Genomic DNA, 27,973 nt, shown 5'->3' on the forward strand with positions numbered 1-27,973 from the left:
CCTAAGTGTATGTAAACTTCAGACTTCAACTGTGTATGTATGTGTGTATGTGTATGTATATATATATATATATTACCCACATGGGACCAATTCATCTTGTTTACAGACCGTCGTAAAATTTAACTAACTGTCCAATGAGAAATGTAAGGAATGGGAGCTAGAGTAGTCTTTTTAATTCATCACTTCTTTTTCATTTATTTGTGCAATTGTGAAACACAAGAATTATGAGTACCACAGGCTTGCAACTGTCTCTCAGTGCACCTGCAATGCTTGCAATTTGACATGTCTGTGTAAATTATATTGGGAAATGTAAAGGAATGTATTTCATGATATATTGCAGGCTTGTTCTGTTTTGACTATCAATAATATATTTCATGATTATATTGCAGTTTTACTTTGTAACAAATGACTATCAATAATAGTACATTTACTCATTTTTGCTTGCTCTCTTCCAGATGTTTAATCCCAGGTTCCAAACTGTTTAGTTAGCCAAACACCTAAATCAGTGGTCCAGTATATTTTTATATACTCTTTTCAGTATATTTTTTTGTATTTATAAACAGTAAATCTCCTCACTAAAGGCACAGAATAGTATGCATATACTCATCAAATGTATTCATGCCATCATGGATAGATACTTTATTGTAAGAGCATATCTGCTACAGAAACATCCCTTGAACTAATTTCGTATCAACTTGATTTTAAAGACTTGTTATTACTCAATCGTGTTTCTATACAGGTGGACTCTTGGTTCAAGAGGAAGCTTCGGGATCTGAAGTATGGCTGTAATGTCCTTGGATGTCCTTTGCAGGACCCAGAGGACGCATCGCCGACCCAACAGCGAGACCTAAAGGACATTGAGAATTCCCTCATACAGATGACGAGAAGTCTGGACGTAAAACAGGTTTGTGCACAAAGGTCCATGATGTGGTAAAGCTCATAATTCAGTGTTTCTCAGTCCATAAAAAAATATGTTGTTCTAGCCCAGCACTAACACACCTGACTCAACTGATAAGTTAGCCATTCATTAGTTGAATCAGGTGTGTTAGTGCTGGGCTCAAACAAAAATGTGCACCATGGAATGGATAAAGAAACGTTATCATGTCATGGGCCTTTACTACACATTGATTACATTTACTTACTTCCTACAATACTGTACTGTATCCACATACATGCCCTCAAGTGTCAGAACCATGCATTGAGTATACTGGTTCACAGATTCTTCCTTTATAATGACCTCTATAGGATGGACATCAGTACGAGACGCTTGACATGGAGACCGACCACAAGGGAGAGAAGAGGAAGAGACTGCAACAGATATTAGGCAACAAAATCCCTTCTAGAGAGAACACCGTTAACCAAACGTAAATCCCATTTTTGACTGTTTGAACAAGATGTATCAATAACACCTTACTTTAATTAAACAATAAAGCAATAACAGGAAGGCACTCGAGACCCCTAAGCTGTGATATGCTCATGATAAATCATGGCCACTTCTGCTTTATTATAGTTTTTTTTATTTCTCTATGGCTAAATCAAATCAAATTTTATTTGTCACATGCGCCAAATACAACAGGTGTAGACCTTACAGTGAAATGCTTACTTTACAAGCCCTTAATGTTAGGGACAGACGTTCCGCTAGCGGAACGCCTCACCAATATCCAATGGTATAGCGTGGCGCGAAATACAAATACCTCAAATGCTATAACTTCAATTTTTCAAACATATGACTATTTTACACAATTTTAAAGACAAGACTCTCCTTTATCTAACCACACTGTCCGATTTCAAAAAGGCTTTACAGTGAAAGCAAAACATTAGATTATGTCAGGAGAGTACCCTCCCAAAAATAATCACACAGCCATTTTCAAAGCAAGCATATAATGTCACAAAAACCAAAACCACAGCTAAATGCAGCACTAACCTTTGATGATCTTCATCAGATGACACTCCTAGGACATTATATTATACAATACATGCATGTTTTGTTCAATCAAGTTCATATTTATATCAAAAACCAGCTTTTAACATTAGCATGTGATGTTCAGAACTAGCATACCCACCGCAAACTTCCGGTGAATTTACTAAATTACTCACGATAAACGTTGACAAAAAACACAACAATTATTTTAAGAATTATAGATACAGAACTCCTTTATGCAATCACGGTGTCAGATTTTAAAATAGCTTTTCGGTGAAAGCACATTTTGCAATATTCTGAGTACATAGCCCGGCCATCATGGCTAGCTAATTTGACACCCACCAAGTTTGGCCCTCACCAAACTCAGATTTACTATAAGAAAAATTGGATTACCTTTGCTTTTCTTCGTCAGAATGCACTCCCAGGACTTCTACTTCAACAAACAAATGTTGTTGTGGTTCGAAATAATCCATAGTTATATCCAAATAGCTCCGTTTTGTTCGTGCGTTGAGGTCACTATCCGAAGGGTGACGCGCCGGCGCATTTCGTGACAAAAAATGTCAAAATATTCCATTACCGTACATGTCAAATGCTGTTTAAAATACATTTTTATGCAAATTTTTTCGTAAAATAGTGATAATTTTCCAACCGGGCAACGTTGTATTCATTCAAACACTGAAAGAAAAACATGGAGTCGTCTCGTGCACGCGTGCTCCAGTGTCATTGTTCTCAGCACTCACAAAAACTCCTGCTGTTTTTCACCCAGAGACTGGAGAGCTCTCATTCCACTTTCTGGTGCCTTCCTAGAGCCAATGGAAGCCTTAGAAAATGTCACGTTACAGCAGAGATGCTGTATTTTTGATAGAGATGCCCTAGAAGGAGAACAAATTGTCAGACAGGGCACTTCCTGTATAGAATCTTCTCAGGTTTTGGCCTGCCATATGAGTTCTGTTATACTCACAGACACCATTCAAACAGTTTTAGAAACTTTAGAGTGTTTTCTATCCGAATCTACTAATTATATGCATATTCTAGTTTCTGGGCAGGAGTAGTAACCAGATTAAATCGGGTACGTTTTTTATCCGGCTGTGAAAATACTGCCCCCTATCCCAAACAGGTTTTAACCAACAATGCAGTTTTAAGAAAAAAAGTGTTAAAGTATTTACTGAAATAAACTGAAGTAAAAAATAAATAATAAAAATTGAAAAAAATATAAATATTTAACGAGCAACAATAAAATCACAGTAGCGAGGCTATATACAGGGGGTACTGGTACAGAGTCAATGTGCGAGGGCACCGTTAGCCGAGGTAATTGAGATAATATGTACATGTAGGTAGAGGTAAAGTGACTATGAATGGATAATAAACAGTGAGTAGCAGCAATGTAAAAATGAGGCTGGGGGGGGAAATAGAAAATAGTCCGGGTAGCCATTTGATTAGCTGTTCAGGAGTCTTATGGCTTTGGGGTGGAAGCTGTTAAGAAGCCTTTTGGACCTAGACTTGGCACTCCGGTAGCACTTTCCGTGCGGTAGCAGAGAGAACAGTCTATGACTAGGGTGGCTGGAGTCTTTCTCTGACACCGCCTGGTATAAAGGTCCTGGATGGCAGGAAGCTTGGCCTCAGTGATGTACTGGGCCGTACGCGTTACCCTCTGTAGTGCCTTGCGGTCGGAGGCTGAGCAGTTGCCATACCAGGCAGTGATGCAACCAGTCAGGATGCTCTCGATGGTGCAGCTGTATAACTTTTTGAGGATCTGAGGACCCATGCCAGATCTTTTTAGTCTCCTGGGGGGGAATATATGTTGTCGTGCCCTCTTCACGACTGTCTTGGTGTGTTTGGACCATGTTAGGTTGTTGGTGATGTGGACACCAAGCAACTTGAAGCTCTCAACCTGCTCCACTACAGCCCCGTCGATGAGAATGGGGGCGTGCTTGGTCCTCCTTTTCCTGTAGTCCACAATCATCTCCTTTGTCTTGATCACGTTGAGGGAGAGGTTGTAATTCTGGCAACACACTGCCAGGTCTCTGACTTCCTCCCTATAGGCTCATCGTTGTTGGTGATCAGGCCTACCACTGTTGTCTCGTCGGCAAACTTAATGTTGGTGCTTGGCCATGCAGTCATGGGTGAACAGGGAGTACAGGAGGGGACTCCTGAGGGGCCCCGTGTTGATGATCAGCGTGGCAGATGTGTTGTTACCTACCCTTACCACCTGGGGGCGGCCCGTCAGGAAGTCCAGGATCCAGTTGGAGGGAGGTGTTTAGTCGCAGGGTTCTTAGCTTAGTGATGAGCTTTGAGGGCACTATGGTGTTGAACGCTGAGCTGTGGTCAATGAATAGCATTCTCACGTAGGTGTTCCTTTTGTCCAGGTGGGAAAGGGCAGTGTGGAGTGCAATAGAGATTGCATCGTCTGTGGATCTGTTGGGGCGGTATGCAAATTGGAGAGGGTCTAGGGTTTCTGGGATACTGGTGTTGATCTGAGCCATGACTAGCCTTTCAAAGCACTTCATGAATACAGACGTGAGTGCTACGGGTCGGTAGTCATTTATGTAGGTTACCTTGGTGTTCTTGGGTACAGGGACTATGGTGGTCTGCTTGGAACATGTTGGTATTACAGACTCGGTCAGGGACAGGTTGAAAATGTCAGTGAAGACACTTGCCAGTTGGTCAGTGCATGCTCTGAGTGCACGTCCTGGTAATCCGTCTAGCCCTGTGGCCTTGTGAATGTTAAATAGTTTAAAGGTCTTACTCACATCGGCTATGGAGTGCATGATCACACAGTCATCCGGAACAGCTGATACTCTCATGCATGCTTCAGTGCTGCTTGCCTCGAAGCAAGCATATAAGATATTTAGTTCGTCTGGTAGGCTCGTGTCACTGGGCAGCTCGCGGCTGTGCTTCCCTTTGTAGTCTGTAATAGTTTGCAAGCCCTGCCACATCCGACGAGCGTCAGAGCCGGTGTAGTACGATTCAACCTTAGTCCTGTATTGACGCTTTGCCTGTTTGATGGTTTGTCGGAGGGCATACCGTGATTTGGGTCTGAGTTAGCGTTCTTGACTAGGCTACATATACTTTGTCCTTGGTGCTATGGATGTATATTAGTTATGGCTATCGTTAACATGTTGTTTTCCTATCTACTACTATGCAACTACAGCTTTCCATGTTATGTAACAGTACTTGGTCTGATTTGAATTACTTCCACATCCATCTTGGATTTCAAGTCATATCTGGGAATTTGACCCCATTGTGATCCCATTGCCAAAGCACTGAACTAGATACTGTATCTCTTTTGTAGCTGGCTGAGGTTCCAGACACTGTTAAGAAACTATCACCAAGACCTCAAACTGGCTCTGGACGTCTCCTCCTTCTACCAACAGGCTGACACCATCATCTGCACCATCAACAGGAAGGTAAAAAGGCAGAATAGGAATTTGAACAAGAGTCCTATTTTGCACCAGTGATCCTTTAAAGGTACAATCTGCAATATTTACATGCTGTTAAATGTTTGATTTCTACTTGAAAAATATATGCGCCATGAGCTTAGTACAACTTTTCCCATCATAACCCAAAATATAAGATTGTTTTACTCCATAGTTCGTCTTTGTTATCATTTGAATGGTATGTGGAAATGTGGTCCCAAGGTTCTGCAGATTATCATTGTTTTGTAATTACACATGATCATTATCATAAGATTGACTCTATATTATTTTGTTTGTTTGGTAGAGAAGCGCCCTGTCTGGATCAGATAACGGGAGCTGCGGTCAGACAGAGATCTACAATATTGCCAGCCAAATCATGGTGAGTGGCACATGGGGAATGTAGCTCAAAATAATTTATGCATTTATGGTGAAATGCAGCAATGCGTCATTCATACATCAGGGTTGTGTTCAATTCCATTTCAAGTGAAATACTAGTCGTTTACAAATGTTATCATTGGAAATACTAAAATGTACTCAAGTATGAATTTAAAAGGAATGCACTATACCGTATGGTCTAAGCACATTTTGTAACCTTTATTTAACTAGGCAAGTCAGTTAAGAACAAATTCTTATTTACAATGACGGCCTAGGAACAGTGGGTTAACTGTCTTGTTCAGGGGCAGAACGACAGATTTTTACCTTGTCAGCTCGGGGATTCGATCTAGCAACCTTTCAGTTACTGGCCCAATGCTCTAACCACTAGGCCACCTGCTCAGTACTCAAGACTACTTCAATCCTAAGTAGAGAGAAACACAGAGAAACTATCATAAGACAGTGAAACATAACCACTCCTTCCTAGACCTTCTCTGGATCTGTTTGGGGCGTTTCCCCCTTAACCATAGAAGAAGCCTTCTATGACGTGATGTTATACTTCTGTGTTAAATCTAACCATAGACTTCCATTTTAAAGAGCGTGGGTCGTTTTCCAAGACTGTAAATCAACTGTAAATGAATTGTGTCACATCCATCCACTACTCCCATCCCCTCCTCGACCATGCTCTCTCCAGATGCTGAACGAGACTGTTTCACGCCTTTCGGACCTCCACCCTACCCTGGCTGCCAGAGTGACACGGAAGCAGGCTGAGGTGCAGGAGAGCTGGGGCCTTCTTCAGGAGGGTAGTGGGTAAATAAGGGTCCTAAAGCCCATATTGTTTGTGTGTCTGTTTCTCTAATGCAGCGTTTCCTAAAATTGGTCCTCGGGACCCCAAGGGGTGCACGTTTTGGTTTTTGCCCTTACACTACACAGCTAATTCAAATGATCAAAGGTTGATGATTAGTTGATTATTTGAATCAGCTGTGTAGTGCTAGGGCAAAAAACGAAATGTTCCCTATATACTGTAGATCACTATTTTTGACCAAGGCCCATGCGACTCTGGTCAAAAGTAGTGCATTATATAGAGAATAGGGTGCCATTTCAGGATACCCTATAAAGCCCTTCTATTATATAATACAGTGTTTCCGAACTCCAGTCCTTGAGTATCCCCAACAGCACACATCTGTTGTAGCCCTGGACAAAAACACCTGATTCAACTTGATGATTACTTGAGAAGTAGAATCAGATGTGCTTGTCCAGGGCCACAACAATGTGTGTTGTTGGGGGTACTGGGAAACACTGATCTAATATCGCATTATCTAGGGGTGTGTTACAAGGATGCCATCTATCATCGTATCTATATATTATGGCAATATTTGCCATAAATGTAAGATCAAATACTAACATCAAAGGATTTTGAGAATGTTTGCAACGTTCACACATGGTTCCTGTTTGGTTGGAGAATGCTGGTTGCAACATAACTCCTGAAACACCTGATTTAACTGTGACAGGGCTGGCCAATGCCCTTCACATAAAAAGGGTTTTACTAAAAGAACTGGAACGGTTTCTTCCAAATTTGGAGATTTATTTTCAATAAATATATAAATACAAAAACAGGCTTCAAAATGGCAGAGCTAAAATGGTAAAAACATGGACTAAAATATTAAGCCCCAGAATAAAATAATAATTGTCACTGGTCTATCCTTGCTTACCTCTCTTCTCCATGGGCACTCTCCCACAAACATTTAAACATCTGTAGCTCATTATCTCATTTAGTGGGAGGGGCCTACAATTACCTCTTTAGCCAATACCAATTCAGACACAAACACTCAATTACTACACACTTAACTGTTTCCGGTGAATTGGTGGAATGAGATCTCAAAAAGGGCATGATATGAATAATGTATGTTAAGCAGGAACCTGGAATACAATTAACATTAACACTCACAAATATAATTTAAATTAGGGGCAAGGTTCAAATGTTCAAGTGAGGATGTGTTTGCATCACTCAACCCTATTGGTTTATTGAAGACTGTGTATATTTCCCTCCTGAAACCATGGTCTGACAACCATGTTGCTTACCTGTAGCCTATTTTTCAGTGGTGGAAAAATGACTCAAGTAAAAGTGAAAGTCACCCAGTAAAATACTACTTGAGTAAAAGTCTTAAAGTATTTGGTTTTAAGTAACAAAAGTAAATGTAATTGCTAAAATATACTTAAGTATCAAAAAAAGAATACAAAAATAATTTCATATGCCTTATATTAAGCAAACCAGACGGCAAAATTTCAGTTTTTTTATTTACTTTACTATTTACTGTTTTTTTATTTACTTGTTTATTTACCACGGATAGCCATGGACACACTAAGACATCATTTACAAACAAAGCATTTGTGTTTAGTGAGTCCGCCAGATCAGAGGCAGTAGAGATTACCAGGGATATTCTCATGATAAGTGTGTGAATTGGACCATTTCCCTGTCCTGCAAAACATAAAAAATGTAACGAGTACTTTTGGGTGTCAGTGAAAATGTATGGAGTAAAAAGTACATTATTTTCTTTAGGAATGTAGTGAAGTAAAAGTAAAAGTTACCCAAAAAATGTATTTTTTTATTTTTACTTAAGTACTTCACACCATTGCTATTTTTCTCTCCATAAAATCGCTTACATATGGTAGTGCTGAATAAAGTCATCAATGGAGGTCACCAATAACTGAATTAGCGAGCCGTTGCTACAGTAGAATGATACAAAATGGGCAGCCCTTTTGACCCAACCCACACGTCGACTCCGAACTTTTCAACATGTTGATAAACATTGCTTAACAGTTCACGTCAGGATGAATTCATGGAATATGTATTCCAGATGAAAAGGTTTGATGTTTACAATTGGATTAATGGAAAACATACTCGGTGAATAAGATGATGTATTGTTTTCCTACTAACACTTGTTGCGTAACTAACAAGACATTCTGGCATTAGAACCAATGCCCTAATGGCAATTGAAGCCGACATTGAAATTATTCTTGCCCTAATAAGCCATAGTCTGAGTTTCACTCATAACAAATGCAGTCCAGATAATCGCCATGGAATCAATTCAGGGGAATTCATTCTTGACATTCTCTTTGTAGTATGCAATGCTCCAACTTTAAGCATGACACGGATTTCGCAAGCCCCTGTGTCTCAGTAAAAGTGTTCTGTGTAGGAGCTGGAGCGACATGTGTATGCCAAAATTAGATATGGATGAATATAGAGAAAGACATTTTGGGAGAGATTATACTATACGATAAACCTGCTCCTAATTTCTTCAGCAGATGTGTGCAGAGTGCCTCATAAGTATGGTATGGCCTAGTGACCAGGGATACAGACGGATATAGCTTATAAAGCTTATTGAACAGAAGTATACTGGTCAGTTACCATGTTAGTCATTCGATTGTGGGTTAAATGCACTTCTGCCTTTAAAGCTACATTTTGGAAGTTTAATTACAAATGTTCTACCTCAGATTTTGGATTTAAACTGTATGGTTTACAGAGGCATTAACACATTTCTTAACCCATTGAACCATAACATTTTTAGGGTATCAAACCTTTGAAATATAAACAGATGACCCACATTCCAAGCATCTGTGTGGAGAGGTGTGCCCATTTCTGTCCAGTGAGTATTAGTATCACAAACGTTGTATTTTTGTTGTAAGGGCGGCAATGTGCTCTCTTCCGTCAAAACTGGAAATAGGTTTCCTTAACGAGCGCCAGCGAGAAAGAACGATCGAATTAAAGACAACCGACAAGACACGACATACACAGTGTTCCTTTTTGATTCCAAGATGTCTGACTCCTCCCAGCTGTTCCCTCTCTATTTTATAGTTTCTTTCAAAAACAAAAACACTTTCCTGAAACCATGACCTCACCCCTTCAGAGGGGGGTGACATCATTACTTTATACCCCTGCCAGCCCCAGTCAGTCACTCCAAGGACAAAGCCCTCTGTCTGTTCAGATTGTCATGGTTGTCATGGTTGCATAACATGTCGTTAGCTAATTCAGCTTATCTGGTGGATCCAGTCAATGTTGTTCATCCTGGGATTTCTGAGTCATGTGACACGTCTCCAAGCAGAAGTGCTCTAGACATGTTGAGGAGTGCTCAAACTTGTGGGTATGACTCCAACCCTAAAGAATATACAGTAAAACTGATTAACAGGCATCCGCAGCTGCTACAAATGATCCACTTTGGACATATTGTTTCTAATGCATGACAATAGGTGCTAAGCTGTGGTTAAGTGGTATCACTCCCTTCGCTATGTACCACAGCCCTGGAGTTCAGAGTTCAATCTTCGTGTCCACCCTTCTGACCTCTCCCCCAAATCTATCTACCCCTTTGTTTCCAATCTGCCTACATTAAAAGCACTAAAATAGAGTATGTGTTTTATTTTAACACTCCACACCACAATGCTTTTCTCTCATCTTCTTTGTGGGGCTGAAAATAGAAGCCTCAGGAAACACAATTTCCCTAGTATATCACCGGGGTGTATACAGTACACCATTGTTTGCTGTGGAGAATGAGCATAATATCGATCATTGTAAAAGACTACTCCCGGACACATGATTACCTCTGCATGTTTATTGTTGTCAACATTTCGGACGGTGACTTTTCTCAAGACAATTTTTAATTAGTTCTCTATCTGAAACCACAAACACAACAACAGCAAAAAAAACGTGCAGAGGTAATCGTATGTGCTGGAATGGTCTTTTACAGTGAGCTTGTTCTTGCTTTATCATGATTTTAGCCCATTCACTCACATTAACTGTTCTATTTCATTACCAATGAACCTAGCACTGAGAGTGTCAACTGGCCTTCTGGATGAAGTAGGGTAGGGTCACTATCATTGATAGAACCAGGGTTGTAATAAGTAACCCATAATGTTTTGTCATGCAGGAGCGAGTGGCCAGATTTGCCCACCATCCTTGACATAGACTTCTCCTGTGATGAACCTGGTTCACTGAGTCAAACCAGAGATACGGAAGATGAGGCCCAGAGGATCATAGGAAAGGACATCAAAGAGGGACAGAACCGTCTCAAAGGGTTCGAGGTCAGCAGATCCATTTTTCAAATAACTGGGAAATTCTCGTTAAAAGTAGTTAAAGGGATAGTTCATCCAAATTTCAACATTACATATAGGTTTCCTTACCTTTTAAGCAGTCGGTTAAAAACGACTATGTAATTTTGTAATATGGGGTGTAATTTTGGTGAACTGTTATGAAATGGGTAAATCATCAGAATAGGTGGTACTTGATACCTCTGTAAAAATAGTATTTTCACTCTAATTATATGACCTACTAATAACCTATGTCATTTCCTATTTTTTTTAGAACATGAAAGACTGTGGGGTCCCCAGGAAGCTGACTGTTAGTCAAGTTGAAGAACAGCCTTCCAAAAGCTATGCTCGAGTCTCCTGTGACACCACCAGCAATCTAGATGACTTGATTGGAAGACGGCGTGTGGAGAGGCAAAGGTATAGACTTTCATCAGCTTCTTGTTTTTTGAGACCAGATGAAATTGTTGATGACACTTTAAGCAGAACATTAAGTTAACGTATGTGCTTGCTTTGCAGAAAGGACCAGACAACCCATTTGAACACTTGTTCTCAATCAGAACTTGGTATTCAGTTGCAAGATTCTACCACATCTGCTGATAAGGTAGCTATGGATTGATTTCTGGTGTTTCTTGTGGTCTGCTACTACAGTACCAGTACTAATACTTTAGAGTAAATATCCAATGACAATGTCCGCGAGATGAACAGGGTGTGTTGATTTTAACGGGGTTTACAACTTTGATACGGTTGTAAACATCGAGAGTAAACCCCCAGTGTGCTGTAGTTTTCCTATATCTGCAAATGATTGAATTTGGGCCTAGATGCATCCCACTGGGTTAACCAAACGTCACTTCCTCCTCTTGTTTTCTCTCTTCCTCTTCCGTTTCCTCACTTCCTCTTCCTTTCCTGTTTCTTGGTTGAAGACTCTGTCATGGCTGAAAGACAACCTTGCTATGTCAACCCCCAGCCACCACACAGCCAGTCTGTGTGGTCCAGATGTGACTAAAAACCTGCCAGCTGATATTTACCAGGACAATGTTGTTTCGAACACGATTTGCTTAGACCTGTCCAAGGGAGTAAGTCTTGTAGCTTTTCTTTGCATAATATGCAGTCTTTGCAATGGTACTTATCGGATTCAGAAAGTTTTACTTTGGGCAATGTATACTGAACAAAAATATAAATGTAAAGTGTTGGACCCATGTTTCATGAGCTGAAATAAAATATCCCAGAATTTTTCCATATGCACAAAAAGCTTATTTCTCTCAAATTTTGAGCATAAATTAGTTTACATCCATGTTAGTGAGCATTTCTCCTTTGCCAAGATAATCCATCCACCTGACAGGTGTGGCATATCAAGAAGCTGATTAAACAGCATGATCATTACCAGTGGCCATTTTAGCATTTAAATGTTGTTGGGGCAAACAAAAACATTTCATTTTTTTAATGCATGCCAGCAAAGCTACTACACAACACTAAACAATACATTAATTGCACTATAATGGTGACAAGCGGTGCCCACAAACTGTTAGGGCCTACATAAAGCTGTCACAACAGCAGAGCTTTCTATTCAGCACCATGGAGTGAATCCTTACCACCGCTACACCTGGCTATCAGCGGAGCCTTGTCTGGTAGCGAAACAATACATTCAGCCTCGTTTACTGCCTTTTTAAAAAACATAGCTGATATGGCTGACCATATCACCCTGGCATATTACATAAATTATGCAGCAGCATATAAGACATTTTTGGACTCGCCTTGTTGCACTTGCCGGTCCTTCGTTGGCAAATTTTGTCATCAATAAAAATGATTTACAATTCCGAGTTGGATGACCGTTCAAAACATATTTTCCCGGTCTGACTTTCCCAGCTGCAATGCTTGCAATTAGCAACTATCACTGATTCCTTCCAAACAACTCATTGTTGAATTTGGTATTTCCAAATTGTTGTGTAATGTGTAAGTCCAATGGCCGATGAGCACCGATACGTTTTATCTATATTTTCTCTTCATTATATCTCTTCATATGACAAGGATTTAAAACGAATTTGCCAGTAGAGTTGAATCACAAAGCATGATGATAACTGCTAGCTAAAATTATGAAAGTAAGATGTTAATATGATGAGTCCAATCAAAGCTACTGGACATAGAACGTGATTTGACGTCATTTCTGTGACTAACAGCCAACCAAAATAACATGCAAAACAGGCAAGCCCCCCCCAAAAAGGAAAAATAATAATATATATATATATATATATATATATATATATATATATATATATACATTTATTTATATTTTTTTGTAAATGTGGAGCTCTGCCCCACCTGCCATGAATGACGGGTTGCCACTGATCATTACATAGGTCCACATTGTTCTGGGGACAATAAAAGGCCACTCTAAAATGTGCAGTTTTGCCACACAACACTGCCACAGATGTTTCAAGTTTTGATGGAGAGTGCAATTGGTAAACTGACTGCAGGAGTGTCCACCAGAGCTGTTGCCAGGAAATTGAATGTCCATTTCTCTACCATAAGCCGTCTCCAACGTAGTTTTAGAGAATTTGGCAGTACGTCTAACCGGCCTCACAGCCGCAGACCACGTATAACCACGCCAACCCAGGACATCCACAACCGGCTTCTTCACCTGCGGGATCGTCTGGGACCAGATACCCGGCCAGCTGATGAAACTATGGGTTTGTACAACCGAAAGAAATTCTGCACAAACTGTCAGAAACCGTCTCATGGAAGCTCATCCGAGTGCTCGTCATCCTCACCAGGGTCTTAACCTGACTGCAGTTCGGTGTTGTAACTGACTTCAGTGGGCAACTGCTCACCTTCCATGGCCACTGGCATACTGGAGAATTGTGCTCTTCACGGATGAATCCCGGTTTCAACTGTACTGGGCAGATGGCAAATAACGTGTATGGCGTTGTGTGGGTGAGCAGTTTGCCGATGTCAACGTTGTGAACAGAGTGCCCCATGGTCTCAGTGGGGTTATGCTGATGTCAACAGGCATAAGCTACGGACGACAAACAAAATTGCATTTTACCGATGGCAATTTGAATGCCATGACGAGATCCTGAGGCCCATTGTCGTGCCATTCATCCGCCGCCATAACCTCATGTTTCAGCATTAAAATGCACGGCCCTGTGTCGCAAGGATCTGTACACAATTATTGGAAGATGCAAATGTCCCAGTTCTTCAATGGCCTGCATACTCACCAGACATGTTACCGATTAAATGTTTGGGAATACGACAGCGTGTTCTAGTTCCCACCAATATCCAGTAACTTTGCACAGCCATTGAAGAGGAGTGGGACAGCATTCCACAGGCCACAATCAACAGCCTGATCAACTCTATGTGAAGGAGATGTGTTGCGCTGCATGAGGCAAATGGTGGTCACACCAGATTCTGACTGGTTTTCTGATCCTTCTGATAAGGTATCTATGACCAACAGATCTATATCTGTATTTCCAGTCATGTGAGATCCATAGATTAGGGCCTAATTCATTTATTTCAATTTAATTACTTCCTTATATGAACTGTAACTTAGTGAAACCTTTGACATTGTTGCATGTTGCGTTTTATATTTTTGTTCAGTATATGTATGATGAGATTTGCAGGGGCTATCCGAGTTTGGGTCATTAATTCTGGAAAAGTGGAAAAGGGTTTAAATTGAACATTACTTTCATTATCGGCATTTTCCTATTCACTAATAGAATTTACAATTCAGAAATGTATAAATGTGACCGTTAAAATGGAAAATATTTTATTTTATCCTACAAAATGACATAATAGACAAGAGCAAAGATTCATGTTCCATGCTTTGGGACAGGAAAAGCCAGGGTCAACCCAAGTCCAGCACAAAGGTGGTGTGAAGATGGAGGACCTCCTTGGCCAAGTGGAGACACTATGGGAAGTTCTGAGGAGAAGACATCATAGAAGCATGATTGATGCAAACAGCTCTGAGAGGCTCAACTTGGAGGTATTGATTATTGGTGTTTATATACTGATATGGGCCTGTATTCATAGTGTCTCAAAGTAGGAGTGCTGATGTAGGATCAGTTATGTATTTTACATCACATTAATAAGATTATATGGATAGGGGGACCTGATCCTAGATCAGCACTCCTATTCTGAGACACTCTTTGGTCCCCAGAAGGCAATTTATGCAGCATTGAAGACAAATCCATGCTATCCTTTGTAGAGGGAAGACAATCATGAGACAGACAAGAATCGGCTCGAATACAGGGCAACCACGGAAAACGTGGAATTCTGGAGCGTCCCAGATGTCAAGGATCTCTCTGAGACATTGGAGGAAAATGACAGAGGAATGCTGACAGAGCTGCTTAGGTGTCTTGACCAGGATGAAAACTTTGATCATTGTGAGGTAGAGGAACAGGTAAGGTTTCAGCTTTATCCGTTTACGTGGTTTTCCAATGCCACTTTATTAATGTCCTTCTTTGCAACTCTGTTTCCTCAAACCTCCGTAAAAGGAAGGTGGGGCGTGTTTTTTTTCTAGATACATACACTCCCACTAAAACTCCCATTAGACCTCAACAAGACATGGTCACTGGCCTTGCAGGCAAAGCTAACCACAAAGCTAACCACACTCCAATTCTATCATCAGATAACTTAATTAGATTAATACAACCACAATCTACCAAAATACTGAGTAATTTATTTGAGTATCATGGCAGACCCTTACTGGACAAATGGATGACCAGGGGTGCATGGACCACCCTATGGAGGAATTGGTGGGGGTCCTGGAGGATCTTGGTGAAGCAGTGGAGAAAAGAGGACATTCCCTCTATCAAAGTCAAGACACTCAAGAACTTCTAAGTCAGGTAGGAGTTGACTTAACAGTTTTTTATTTGGATGTGGTCCTCTGTAGCTCAGTTAGTAGAGCATGGTGCTTGCAACGCCAGGATAGTGGGTTTGATTCCCAGGAACCCCCGTAAGTAAAATATGCATGCATGACTGTAAGTCCCTTTGGATAAAAGTGTCTGCTAAATGGCATATATTATATTATTATTTTCTGTTGCTTTTAACATAAAAAACACCACAAATTTGCACACTGTGCTTGTAGATTTTCACAAACTGAACAGTAACAGAAACAGCCTGATTTTACTAGCATTGACTGGTTGAAGTAGTGTAACCAGTCAATGCTAGTAAAGTCAGGCTGTTTCTGTTACTATTGTTCAGTTTGCGAAACTGTACAAGCACAAAGTCATTTTTTTACCTATTGGCTAAAATAAAATCTGTGATGCCCCCTCTCTTCTCTCCTTTCCTTTCCTCTCCTCTCCTCTCCTCTACTAGCAATCAACACTGAAGCTGCACATCAACCAGCTCTTGTCCAGGTGTGCAGAGCTCAGCATGGACATTCTGGACAATGAGACAGACATGGCGGTCAGATGTGAGCCCTATAGTTCTGAACTCGAGGGACTGCAGGAGCAACAGGATGAGCTAGAGGTATATACAGTATATGTATGTGTGTTAAAAAGAGGACATTCTCTCTATCAAAGTCAAGACATCCAACAACTTATGAGTCAGGTAGGAGTTGATTGTTTTATTTGGATGTGGTCCTCTATAGCTCAGTTGTTAGAGCATGGTGCTTGCAACGCCAGGATAGTGGGTTTGATTCCCAGGACCTGTCATCTGATAGTGTACCAGTCAAAAGTTTGGACGCACTTACTCATTCAAGGGTTTTTCTTTATTTTTACTATCATGTAGTAACCAAAAAAGTCTTAAACAAATTAAAATATATTTAATATTTTTGAAGAGTCTAAGTAGCCACCCTTTGCCTTGATGACAGCTTTGCACACTCTTGGCATTCTCTCAACCAGCTTCACCTGGAATGATTTTCCAACAGTCTTGAAGGAGTTCCCACATATGCTGAGCAATTGTTGGCTGCTTTTCCTACATTCTGTGGTCCAACTCATCCCAAACCATCACAATTGGGTTGAGGTCGGGTGATTGTGGAGGCCAGGTCATCTGATGCAGCACTCCATCACTCTCCTTCTTGGTAAAATAGCCCTTACACAGACTGGAGGTGTGTTGGTCATTGTCCTGTTGAAAAACAAATGATAGTCCTACTAAGTGCAAACCAGATGGGATGGTATATCACTGCAGAATGCTGTGGTAGCCATGCTGGTTAAGTGTGGCTTAAATTCTAAATAAATCACAGACAGTGTCATCAGCAAAGTACCCCCACACCATCACACCTCCTCCTCCATGCTTCACCATGGGAACTACACATGCGGAGATCATCCGTTCACCTACTCTGCGTCTCACAAAGACACAGTGGTTGGAACCAAAAATATCAAATTTGGACTCATCAGACCAAAGGACAGATTTCCACCAGTCCATTGCTCATGTTTCTTGGACCAAGCAAGTCTCTTCTTATTATTGGTGTCCGTCAGTAGTAGTTTCTTTGCAGCAATTTGACCATGAAGGCCTGATTCACACAGTCTCCTCTGAACAGTTGATGTTGAGATGTGTCTGTTACTTGAACTCTGTGAAGCATTTATTTGGGCTGCAATTTCTGAGGTTAATGAGCTTATCCTCTGCAGCAGAGGTAACTCTGGGTCTTCCATTCCTGTGGTGGTCCTCATGAGAGCCAGTTTCATCATAGCGTTGGATGGTTTTTGCAAATGCACTTGAAGAAACTTTCAAAATTCTTGAAATTTTCCGTATTGACTGACCATGTCTTAAATAATGATGGACTGTTGTTTCTCTTTGCTTATTTGAGCTGTTCTTGCCATAATATGGACTTGGTCTTTTATAAAATGGGGCTATCTTCTGTATACCACCCCTACCTTGTCACAACACAACTGATTGGCTCAAACACATTAAGAAGGAAATAAATTCCACAAATTAACAAGGCACACGTGTTAATTGAAATGCATTCCAGGTGACTACCCCATGAAGCTGGTTGAGCGAATGCCAAGAGTGTGCAAAGCTGTCAAAGGCAATGGGTGGCTACTTTGAAGAATCTCAAATATAAAATATATTTTGATTTGTTTAACCGTTTTTTGGTTACTATATAATTCCATGTGTTATTTCATAGTTTTGATGTCTTCACTATTATTCTACAATGTAGAAATAGTAAAAATAAAGAAAAACCCTTGCATGAGTAGGTGTCCAAACTTTTGACTAGTATTGTATATTTTTATACATATATACACACTACTGTTCAAAAGTTTAGAGTCACTTAGAAATGTCCTTGTTTTTGTCCTTGCTAATTTTATGGCCATTAAAATAACAGCAAATTGATCAGAAATACAGTGTAACATTGTTAATGTTGTGAATGACTATTGTAGCTAGAAACGGCAGATTCTTAATGGAATATCTACATAGGCGTACAGAGGCCCATTATCAGTAACCATCAATCCTGTGTTCCAATGGCACATTGTGTTAGCTAATCCAAGTTTATTATTTTAAAAGGCTAATTGATCCTTAGAAAACCCTTTTGAAATTACGTTAGCACAGCTGAAAACTGTTGTACTGATTAAAGAAGCAATAAAACTGGCCTTCTTTAGACTAGTTGAGTAACTGGAGTGTCAGAATTTGTGGGTTTGATTACAGGCTCAAAATGGCCAGAAACAAAGTACTTTCTTCTGAAACTCGTTAGTCTATTCTTGTTCTGAGAAATGACGGCTATTCCATGCGAGAAATTGCCAAGAAACTGAAGATCTGGTACGACGCTGTGTACTACTCCCTTCACAGAACAGCGCAAACTGACTCTAAACAGAATAGAAAGATGAGTGGGAGGCTCCGGTGCACAACTGAGCAAGAGGACAAGTACATTAGAGTGTTTAGTTTGAGAAACAGACGCCTCACAAGTCCTCAACTAGAAGCTTCATTAAATAGTACCCGCAAAACACCGGTCTCAACGTCAACAGTGAAGTGGCGACTCCGGGATGCTGGAGTTCCTCTGTCCAGTGTCTGTGTTCTTTTGCCCATCTTAATCTTTAATATTTTTTGGCCAGTCTGAGATATGGCTTTTTCTTTGCAACTCTACCTAGTATCCAGACCCCCAGACTTTTTTTCACATTTTGTTACGTTACAGCCTTATTCCTTATTTTTTTCCCTCATCAATCTTCACACAATACTTCATAATAACAATGTGAAAACAGGGTTTTAGAAATGTTTGTAAATGTATTCAAAATAAAAAACAGAAATACCTTATTTACATAAGTATTCAGACCTTTTGCTATGAAATTGAGCTCAGGCACATTCTGTTTCCATTGATCATCCTTGAGATGTTTCTACAACTTGATTGGAGTCCACCTGTGGTCAATTGAATTGATTGGACATGATTTGGAAAGGCACATACCTGTCTATATAAGGTCCCACAGTTGACAGTGCATGTCAGAGCAAAAACCAAGCCGTGAGGTCGAAGGAATTGTCTGTAGAGCTCCGAGACAGTATTGTGTCGAGGCACAGATCTGAGGAAGGGCATCTAAACAATTCTGCAGCATTGAAGGTCCCCAAGAACACAGTGACCTCCATCATTCTAAAATGTAAGAAGTTTGGAACCACCAAGACTCTTCCTAGAGCTGGCCGCCCAGCCAAACTGAGCAATCGGGGGAGAACGTCCTTGGTCAGGGAGGTGACCAAGAACCCGATGGTCACTCTGACAGAGCTCCAAAGTTTCTCTGTGGAGATGGGAGAATCTTCCACGAGGACAACCATCTCTACAGCACTCTACCAATCAGGCCTTTATGGTAGAGTGGCCAGACGGAAGCCACTCCTCAGTAAAAGGCACATGACACCCTGCTTGGGAGTTTGCCAAAAGGCACCTAAAGGACTCGGACCATGAGAAACAAGATTCTCTGGTCTGATGAAAGCAAGATTGAAATCTTTGGTCTGAATGCCAAGCGTCATGTCTGGAAGAAACCTGACACCATCCCTAAGGTGAAGAATGGTGGTGGCAGCATCATGCTGTGGGGATGTTTTTCAGAGGCAGGGACTGGGAGACTAGTCAGGATCGAGGGAAAGATTAATGGAGAAAAGTACAGAGAGATTCTTGATGAAATCCTGCTCCAGAGCACTCAGGGCCTTAGAATGGGGCGAAGGTTCACCTTCCAACAGGACAACGACCCTAAGCACACAGCCAAGACAGCGTAGGAGTGGCTTCGGGACAAGTCTCTGAATGTCCTTGAGTGGCCCAGCCAAAGACCGGACTTGAATCTGATCGAACATCTCTGGAGAGACTTGAAAATAGATGTGTTGCAACGCTCCACATCCAACCTGACAGAGCTTGAGAGGATCTGCAGAGAAGAATGAGAGAAACTCCACAAATACAGGTGTGCCAAGCTTGGAGGCATCATATCCTAGAAGAATTCAGGCTGTAATCGCTGCCAAAGGTGCTTTAACAAAGTACTGAATAAAGGGTCTGAATACTTATGTAAATGTTATGATTCAATGTTTTATTTAATACATTTGCAAAAAAAAAGGGGAATAGGGCTGTTACGTAACAAAATGTGGAAAAAGTCAAGGGGTCTGAATACTTTCTGAATGCACTGTATAGTCTGTCTTCAGAGATATTTTGTATGCTTCAGCTTGCTTTAACGCTCCATAGCATTGTATTAAAAAAAACACTAGAATTGTCAGATCTCATCTCAGATTCATAGACTTTACACCTGTGTTAAAATTTCAAACATCATTAATAAAGGGATAGTTCTCTTAAACTATCCAGCATAAGCTGTCAATAGTGTAAGCTTGGCTATCCAGTCATGATACATGATGAGTTCAATCATACTAGCCATGGTATCCCTCTGATTGAAAGACCAGGAAAAAAATATAGATTTTGTTTTCATAGCAGAATGCAACCCTATGTCCATTATCTGTCATAAGATTATGACAGGCGTTATTAGTTCAGAACTCGCTAAATTGGATTGGTTTTGAGCCTCTGTCAGGCTTAAACTCCGATACAAGAATATTCAAGTCACCTGCGAAAGTGTAATTGTTCCACATACATTATAAAACATACAGTATGATCTTCTTTCAGAGGGACTATCAGGTCATAAAAGAGGAGGTGGAGGAGTTGGAGAGACTGGCTTCGCAACTACAGGTCCTCCTACCTGAGATGGCAGGGGCTTTGGGGGAGGACGTCCATGCGACCCAGCAAGCTTGGCAGGAGTTGGGCTGGAGCATGGCAGAGAACCAATGCAACCTCCAACAATTTCGGCAACTGCAAGACTTTCTTAGGGCCTACCTGGCCATGATGTGAGGGATTACACATACAGTATGATGTCAAATATTGTTCTTGGTACAATTGGTTCTTGGTACAACTGGAATGTTGTACCTGTTTTGTCCTGATTAATGTACATGTATATGTTTAGTGCTCATGAATGCTTATTGTAATAACTAATTTACCTACTGGGCTCCTCCCCCCTCTCTCTCTCCCCTACAGCTCATGGACAGATGACACGCAGACTTGCATTTTCTCAGAGGCTTCAGCCCAGCAGTGGAGATTGGCAGAATCAAGTGTTCCATCTGAGCTAGATCTGAGAATAGAGCAGAAGTTCGACGAGTTTGACAAGCTCGCTGCTGCTGGGCAGAAGCTTATCAAGGAGCGACATCACTTGGCAGATATTGTGAGATCTTTTACAACAGGGGTCACAAACATATTTTGCCCTGTGGACCACAGCCTTTGAAAAGACTGTGATAAATGAAATGATTTTGTACTTTCACGTGTTTTAAAAATGGAACTAGTCTAGTTGCACAAACCCCAATGACCCAACCATTAGAAGAGACTGAAAATATCTGGCAACTGTTTCTACAGATAAAGGAGAGGACTGAAGAACTGCAAAGCATGCTGGGATGGATTCTGGTGTACTGGAGGGCACAGAAAGACCAGCTGGGTTGGGAGAGGTCAAGGGATTCAAGAAGAAGTGGTGCCCCTCAGGGAGACGCAACCAGATTTTCACAAGGTCAACCCCAGGTAGGATATCCCTGCTACCCCCTAAAAAACGTATTATAATAATAAATACAATTAAAATTAAAAAAGGATATCCCTGCTTTCACGTCAATACGATATTTCTTTGTTATAACAAATTCTTTCAGAACAATACCACTGTTCTCTATTAGAAATAGACACATTTAATGCACTGAACTACATTGCTGTGGTGAAGCTAATGTATAGATGTGTAATGTGTATATGTTTAATGTGTATAGAAGACCAAGTGCTTTCTGACGATATTCAACCTGCCCAAATCTTGGCAAAATATGCTCCTAAGGATCAAGGCTTATTGCACAAAACCTAAAAATATTTTTTTTAAATACCTGAAATAGAAGTTATTGAACAAAATCTTTGGTTTTCTTTGCAGAATCTATCCTCTCTGGCAGAACACAACAAGTCCTCGGAAAGACTGTCCACAAAGCAAAGGCTGATGGTGGCGAGCCGGTTTGAAGGACCACAAAAATCCCAACCGGGGATAGGTCACCATGGAGAAAACTTTGCCAAGCTGGTAAACGTCACACCACACGTCCCCTTGGCTGTGGCAGTCAACTCGCCCAGCATTATCCTCGAAGAGCCCTGTGCTACTGTCACCCCACTGGGCAGCAGCATCAACCTCATCCTCAGTTTTGACCAACAACCACCAGAGGGCAGTCTGCAACAGGGGCCAGTGGAGCCAAGGCAGGCAGTGGAACCTGTGCATAGGGTGAGTACAGATTTTTTTTTAAAATTGTATTTAACCAGGTAGGCTAGTTGAGAACAAGTTATCATTTGTAACTGCGACTTGGCCAAGATAAAGCAAAGCAGTTCGACACATACAACAACACAGAGTAACACATGGAACAAACAAACATACAATCAATAATACAGTAGAAAAATCTATATACAGCATGTGCAAATGATGTAGGATGAGGGAGTTAAGGCAATAAATAGGCCATGGTGGCAAAGTAATTACAATATAGCAATTAAACACTGGAATGGTAGGGTGTGCAGAAGATGAATGTGCAAGTAGAGATACTGGGGTGCAAAGGAGCAAGATAAATAAATAAATAAATACAGTATGGGGATGAGGTAGTTGGATGGGCTATTTACAGATGAGTTATGTACAGGTGCAGTGATCTGTGAGCTGCTCTGACAGCTGGTGCTTAAAGCTAGTGAGGGAGGTAAGAGTCTCCAGCTTCAGAGAGTTTAGCAGTTCGTTCCAGTCATTGGCAGCAGAGAACTGGAAGGAAAAGCGGCCAAAGTAGGAATTGGCTTTGGGGGTGACCAGTGAGATATACGTGCTGGAGCGCGTGCTACGGGTGGGTGCTGCTATGGTGACCAGTGAGCTGAGATAAGGCGGGGCTTTACCTAGCAGAGACTTGGAGATGACCTGGAGCCAGTGGGTTTGGCGACGAGTATGAAGCGAGGGCCAGCCAACGAGAGCATACAGGTCGCAGTGGTGGGTAGTATATGGGGCTTTGGTGACAAAACGGATGGCGCTGTAATAGACTGCATTCAATTTGTTGAGTAGAGTGTTGGAGGCTATTTTGTAAATGACATCGCCGAAGTCTAGGATCGGTAGGATGGTCAGTTTTACGAGGGTATGTTTGGCAGCATGAGTGAATGCTTTGTTGCGAAATAGGAAGCCGATTCTAGATTTAATTTTGGATTGGAGATGTTTAATGTGAGTCTGGAAGGAGAGTTTACAGTCTAACCAGACACCTAGGTATTTGTAGTTGTCGACATATTCTAAGTCAGAACCGTCCAGAGTAGTGATGCTAGACGGGCGGGCGGGTGCGGGCAGCGATCGGTTGAAGAGCATGCATTTAGTTTTACTTGCATTTAAGAGCAGTTGGAGGCCACGGAAGGAGAGTTGTATGGCATTGAAGCTCGTCTGGAGGTTAGTTAACACAGTGTCCAAAGAAGGGCCAGAGTTATACAGAATGGTGTTGTCTGCGTAGGGGTGGATCAAAGAATCACCAGCAGCGAGAGCGACATCATTGATGTATACAGAGAAGAGTCGGACCGAGAATTGAACCCTGTGGCCCCCCATAGAGACTGCCAGAGGTCCGGACAACAGGCCCTCCGATTTGACATACTGAACTCTATCGGAGAAGTAGTTGGTGAACCAAGCGTGGCAATCATTTGAGAAACCAAGGCCGTTGAGTCTGCCAATAAGAATGTTGTGATTGACAGAGTAGAAAGCCTTAGCCAGGTCGATGAATACGTCTGCACAGTAATGTCTCTTATCGATGGCGGTTATGATATCGTTTAGGATCACCACATATTCATATCTACATACCACAAGACAACATCAACCAAATTAAAGGGAGGATGCAGTTTTTGACAACAGTCAGATTTGAATTATGTTGCTATAGATGTCTGTAAGCAGGTAGTTGACCCAACGTGTAAAATGATGTTATACTGTCAAGTTTACCTAAAAGGCACAAATACACCACATGGCCAAATGTATGTGGACACCCCTTCAAATTAGTGGATTCGGCTATTTCAGCCACACCTGTTGCTAACAGGTGTATAAAATTGAGCACACAGCCATGCAATGTCCATAGACAAACATTGGCAGTAGAATGGCTCATACTGAAGAGCTCAGTGACTTTCAATGTGGCACCGTCATAGGATGCCACCTTCCAAACAAGTCAGTTTTAAAATGTCTGCCCTGCTAGAGCTGCCCTGGTCAACTGTAAGTGGAAACGTCTAGGAGCAACAACGGCTCAGCCGCGAAGTGGTAGGCCCCACAAGCTCACAGAACGGACCGCTGATTGCTGAAGCGCGGAAAAATCGTCTGTCCTTGGTTGCAACATTCACTACCGAGTTCTAAACTGCCTCTGGAAGCTACGTCAGCACTATAACTGTTTGTTGGGAGCTTCATGAAATGGATTTCCATGGTCGAGCAGCCGCGCACACACACACTTCACCATCTGGCAGTCCGACAAATAAATCGGGGTTTGGCAGATACCAGGAGAACGCTACTTGCCCCAATGCATAGTGCCAACTGTAAAGTTTGGGGGAGGAGGAATAATGGTCTGGGGCTGTATTTCATGGTTCAGCCTAGGCCCCTTAGCTACAGGGAAGGGAAATCTTAACCCTACAGCATACAATGACACTCTAGACCAGGAGTGGGCAATTCCAGTCCTAGGGATGCCTGATTGGTGTCACAGTTTTGCCCCAGCTAATACACCTGACTCCAATAATCACCTAATCATGATCTTCAGTTTAGAATGCAATTTGATTAATCAGCTGTGTTTGCTAGGGATGGAGGAAAAAGTGTGACACCAATCAGGCCCCAGAGGATTGAAGTTGCCCACCCCTGTTCTAGATGATTGGTTGCCTTCAACTTTGTGGCAACAGTTTGGGGAAGGCCCTTTCCAGTTTAAGCATGACAATGCCCCCGTGCACAAAGTGAGGTTCATACAGAAATGGTTTGTCGAGATCGGTGTGGAAGAACTTGACTGGTCTGCAGAAAGCCCTGAACTCAACCCCATCGAACACCTTTAGGATGAATTGGAATGCCGACTGCGAGCGAGGTTTAATCAGTGCACGACCTCACTAATGTTCTTATTGCTGAATGGAAGCAAGTCCCCGCGGCAATGTTCCAACATCTAGTGAAAAGCCTTCCCAGAAGAGTGGAGGCTGTTATAGCAGCAAAGGTGGGGACCAACTCCATATTAATGCCCATAATTTTAGAACGAGATGTTCGACGAGCAGGTGTCCACATACTTTTGGCCATGCGGTGTATTTCAAGGCCGATAAACCCATCCCCACAGCTAATAACACAAAACATCTAGTAGAACCTCAAGACATTCAGCACATTTCTATTGTGTTTATCTTAAAAAGCTTTAGCTTGGGACTGGGACAGGGAGAGCTGATCCTAATGGCTTAGAGCAGCTATTAGTAAAGGAATGTGCTGTAAGATTTCTGTAAGGTGCCCCATTCCAGAAGTGGTGTTTCATCAACTTGGCTCACACTCAGTGGATTAGTCATGGTCAAGCCATTGCCACTGCAGCTGGGTATGAGACCACCTCATCTCCATGTGATTTTGATAAGGTTCGCAGAATGTGTGATCCCATTTTGAAAGCTTGCAGCTGAAGTGATGTCTTAAAATAACGTACAGTATTTTCCTACAGAATCAACTACTTATTTCATCAAGTTTGCACGAGTATCAAATTGGTTCTTCATTAAATTAATCTAAGATGTCTTTGATCATGGTTTTAACTTCAAGGATAATGAAAGTCACATTTTGCAGAGTTTTGTATTTTAATACATCCAATTATCTTAATCTTTTTCAGGTGAGCACTTATCTGCAAGTCACAGATGGAAGTCCTGTTTTTGAAGAGGTGGCATCGCCTCAAATCACAGACACGAGCCACGTGTCAAACACTGTTTCCACAAGCTCGACCAACGCTACTTTCATACCCCAAGTCAGGACCGTCTTGCTCCCCACCTTACCCAGAACCAGTTCCACCTCTACCTTAAACCTGAAGGGACCGATGAAGAGGAGGAAGAAAATTACACACAGGCACACTGTGACTGGCATTGTCGGAATGCCCAAGCCGGAGGGGGTTACTACCGTGCCCATCGGTGCCACACACAGAGCCTACACCTGGCCACTGGAGGATAAGAAGGAATGCCATGCCACACAAGGGAGTCCAGTTAATACAGAACTCCAACTGTATATAAAAAATAATTCTGTGGTGAGTGTCATAGATGGAAACTCTTCAGACACGTCAAGCATTCCTACTGTTCCTACCATCCAGGGGCATTTCTTGCATGGACCCAATGAGATGACCATTAGGCAAGACAAGAGCCACTATGGCGTTATCCCTCTTGGGTCGATGTTGAGTTTTGACCTGCCCAAGGATTGGGGGAAAATCTCACAGATGGGTGCAAAAGACCTCACAACTGAGAAAGTGCCTTTTGAAGCCAATGGGGACCATGCCGGTCCACCTTTGAATCTGTATAGACCATCGTGCTCAAACACACTCGGTCAGACTCACGTATTGTCCAAAGTAATTGGACAGACTTTCGCCCTCAGTCCAGAGAAGGAAAGGCATCTTGAAGCTGATGGGGAACATGACAGTCCGAATGGTTCACCTTCGATTCAGTGTAGACCGTCAGGATCAAATACACTCAGTCCAACTCAGAAAGTGATTGGGCAGAATTTCACCCTCAGTCCAGGGGAGGAAAGTATCTGCGAAACAGGGGACTTTGCTGGTCAAAATGGTTCACCTTTGAATCTAGACAAATTGGCAGACTCAAACACACTCAGTCAGACTCACAAAGTGATTGGACATACATTCGCCCTCAGTCCAAATGAGGAAAGGAGCTGCGAAACAGCAAGGCAGGACTCGCAGAAGGTCAGCGCAGAGTCTGTTTCTCTTTTGGTTCAGTGTATCTCGCTACCCGAGAAAGATGACGTCTATCACGACCTAAGATGCGCCACAAGAAGTCCTGCCCTTGCTGCTGGACATGAGAACATTTTCTCCAGCACTGTTGGTATCCACGATGAGGATAAGGTTGAGATTTCTATTCCAGTGGCCATTTTGGACTCTAACAAGCAATGCACTGAACCAAACTGCAGCAGCTCGATGATGCATGACCACACCTGCACTGAACCGTCACAGAACCACAAGCACAACTGTTTAAGTGTTCACACTAAGATTCAAGACCTCAATAACCACATATACTTCCCTTCTGCAAAGAAGCAATTCACTTTCCAAAGTGCACTTCGAGTTGTAGAGATCAAGGTCTTGTCTACTGTGGCTGAAGACTCCACATGGGTGGGTGTGCGCAGGTCTGGACGAGTCATTGTGTGCTCTGAGGACAACTGTTGCGTGTGCTCCGACAGCTCCGCACCAATGACGGTATTGGAAAAAGAAACTTCACCCAAAAGAGAACCAGATCATATTCATCCTGATCATTGGCAGTTTGAGGAGGAGGAAGAGGAGCTGGAGGATATTTGGAATGGCACAGACCGGGAAAGAGCGCCTTGAATTACTGTGGTCCAAAAATATGAGGTATGTAGATCAACAAGTGTCCATCTTATATTTGTATACATCTGCACCCAAAACACACACACACACACACAGAATGCATCTGCAATAGTGTAATATACATACATTCTTGCATTAATATTTCTACACACAAACCAACTGATTTCATACTGCAAAGTGTAGCCTAAGTAAATAAGTAACATTGATTTAGATTTCAGACTTTTACATTTCA

At 41.8% G+C, this 27,973-nt stretch overlaps 1 protein-coding gene across 5 annotated transcripts in view; it reads left to right on the top strand.

Annotated features, from left to right (window-relative positions):
• The window catches only part of LOC115178186 (uncharacterized), a 34,291-nt gene extending 6,532 nt beyond the window's left edge, over positions 1 to 27,759 (top strand). For 3 of the 5 annotated variants that reach the window (XM_029739250.1, XM_029739253.1, XM_029739252.1), the window contains exons 2-19: positions 740 to 904; positions 1,246 to 1,364; positions 5,214 to 5,328; positions 5,642 to 5,716; positions 6,404 to 6,519; positions 10,632 to 10,785; positions 11,066 to 11,208; positions 11,308 to 11,392; positions 11,712 to 11,864; positions 14,618 to 14,767; positions 14,990 to 15,184; positions 15,483 to 15,629; positions 16,102 to 16,254; positions 20,798 to 21,015; positions 21,203 to 21,386; positions 21,575 to 21,733; positions 22,119 to 22,454; positions 26,038 to 27,759. In XM_029739250.1, the coding sequence (XP_029595110.1) occupies positions 740 to 904; positions 1,246 to 1,364; positions 5,214 to 5,328; positions 5,642 to 5,716; positions 6,404 to 6,519; positions 10,632 to 10,785; positions 11,066 to 11,208; positions 11,308 to 11,392; positions 11,712 to 11,864; positions 14,618 to 14,767; positions 14,990 to 15,184; positions 15,483 to 15,629; positions 16,102 to 16,254; positions 20,798 to 21,015; positions 21,203 to 21,386; positions 21,575 to 21,733; positions 22,119 to 22,454; positions 26,038 to 27,741 (4,371 nt within the window). In that variant the 3' untranslated portion in view covers positions 27,742 to 27,759. Of the gene's footprint in view, positions 1 to 739; positions 905 to 1,245; positions 1,365 to 5,213; positions 5,390 to 5,641; positions 5,717 to 6,403; positions 6,520 to 10,631; positions 10,786 to 11,065; positions 11,209 to 11,307; positions 11,393 to 11,711; positions 11,865 to 14,617; positions 14,768 to 14,989; positions 15,185 to 15,482; positions 15,630 to 16,101; positions 16,255 to 20,797; positions 21,016 to 21,202; positions 21,387 to 21,574; positions 21,734 to 22,118; positions 22,455 to 26,037 lie in introns of those variants that run through there. The other 2 variants (XM_029739251.1, XM_029739254.1) reach the window with 2 other exon arrangements.
• The last annotated feature ends 214 nt before the right edge of the window (positions 27,760 to 27,973 follow it).

The sequence above is a fragment of the Salmo trutta genome, chromosome 38 (assembly GCF_901001165.1).
Source record: "Salmo trutta chromosome 38, fSalTru1.1, whole genome shotgun sequence".
Classification (NCBI taxonomy): Eukaryota; Metazoa; Chordata; class Actinopteri; order Salmoniformes; family Salmonidae; genus Salmo; species Salmo trutta.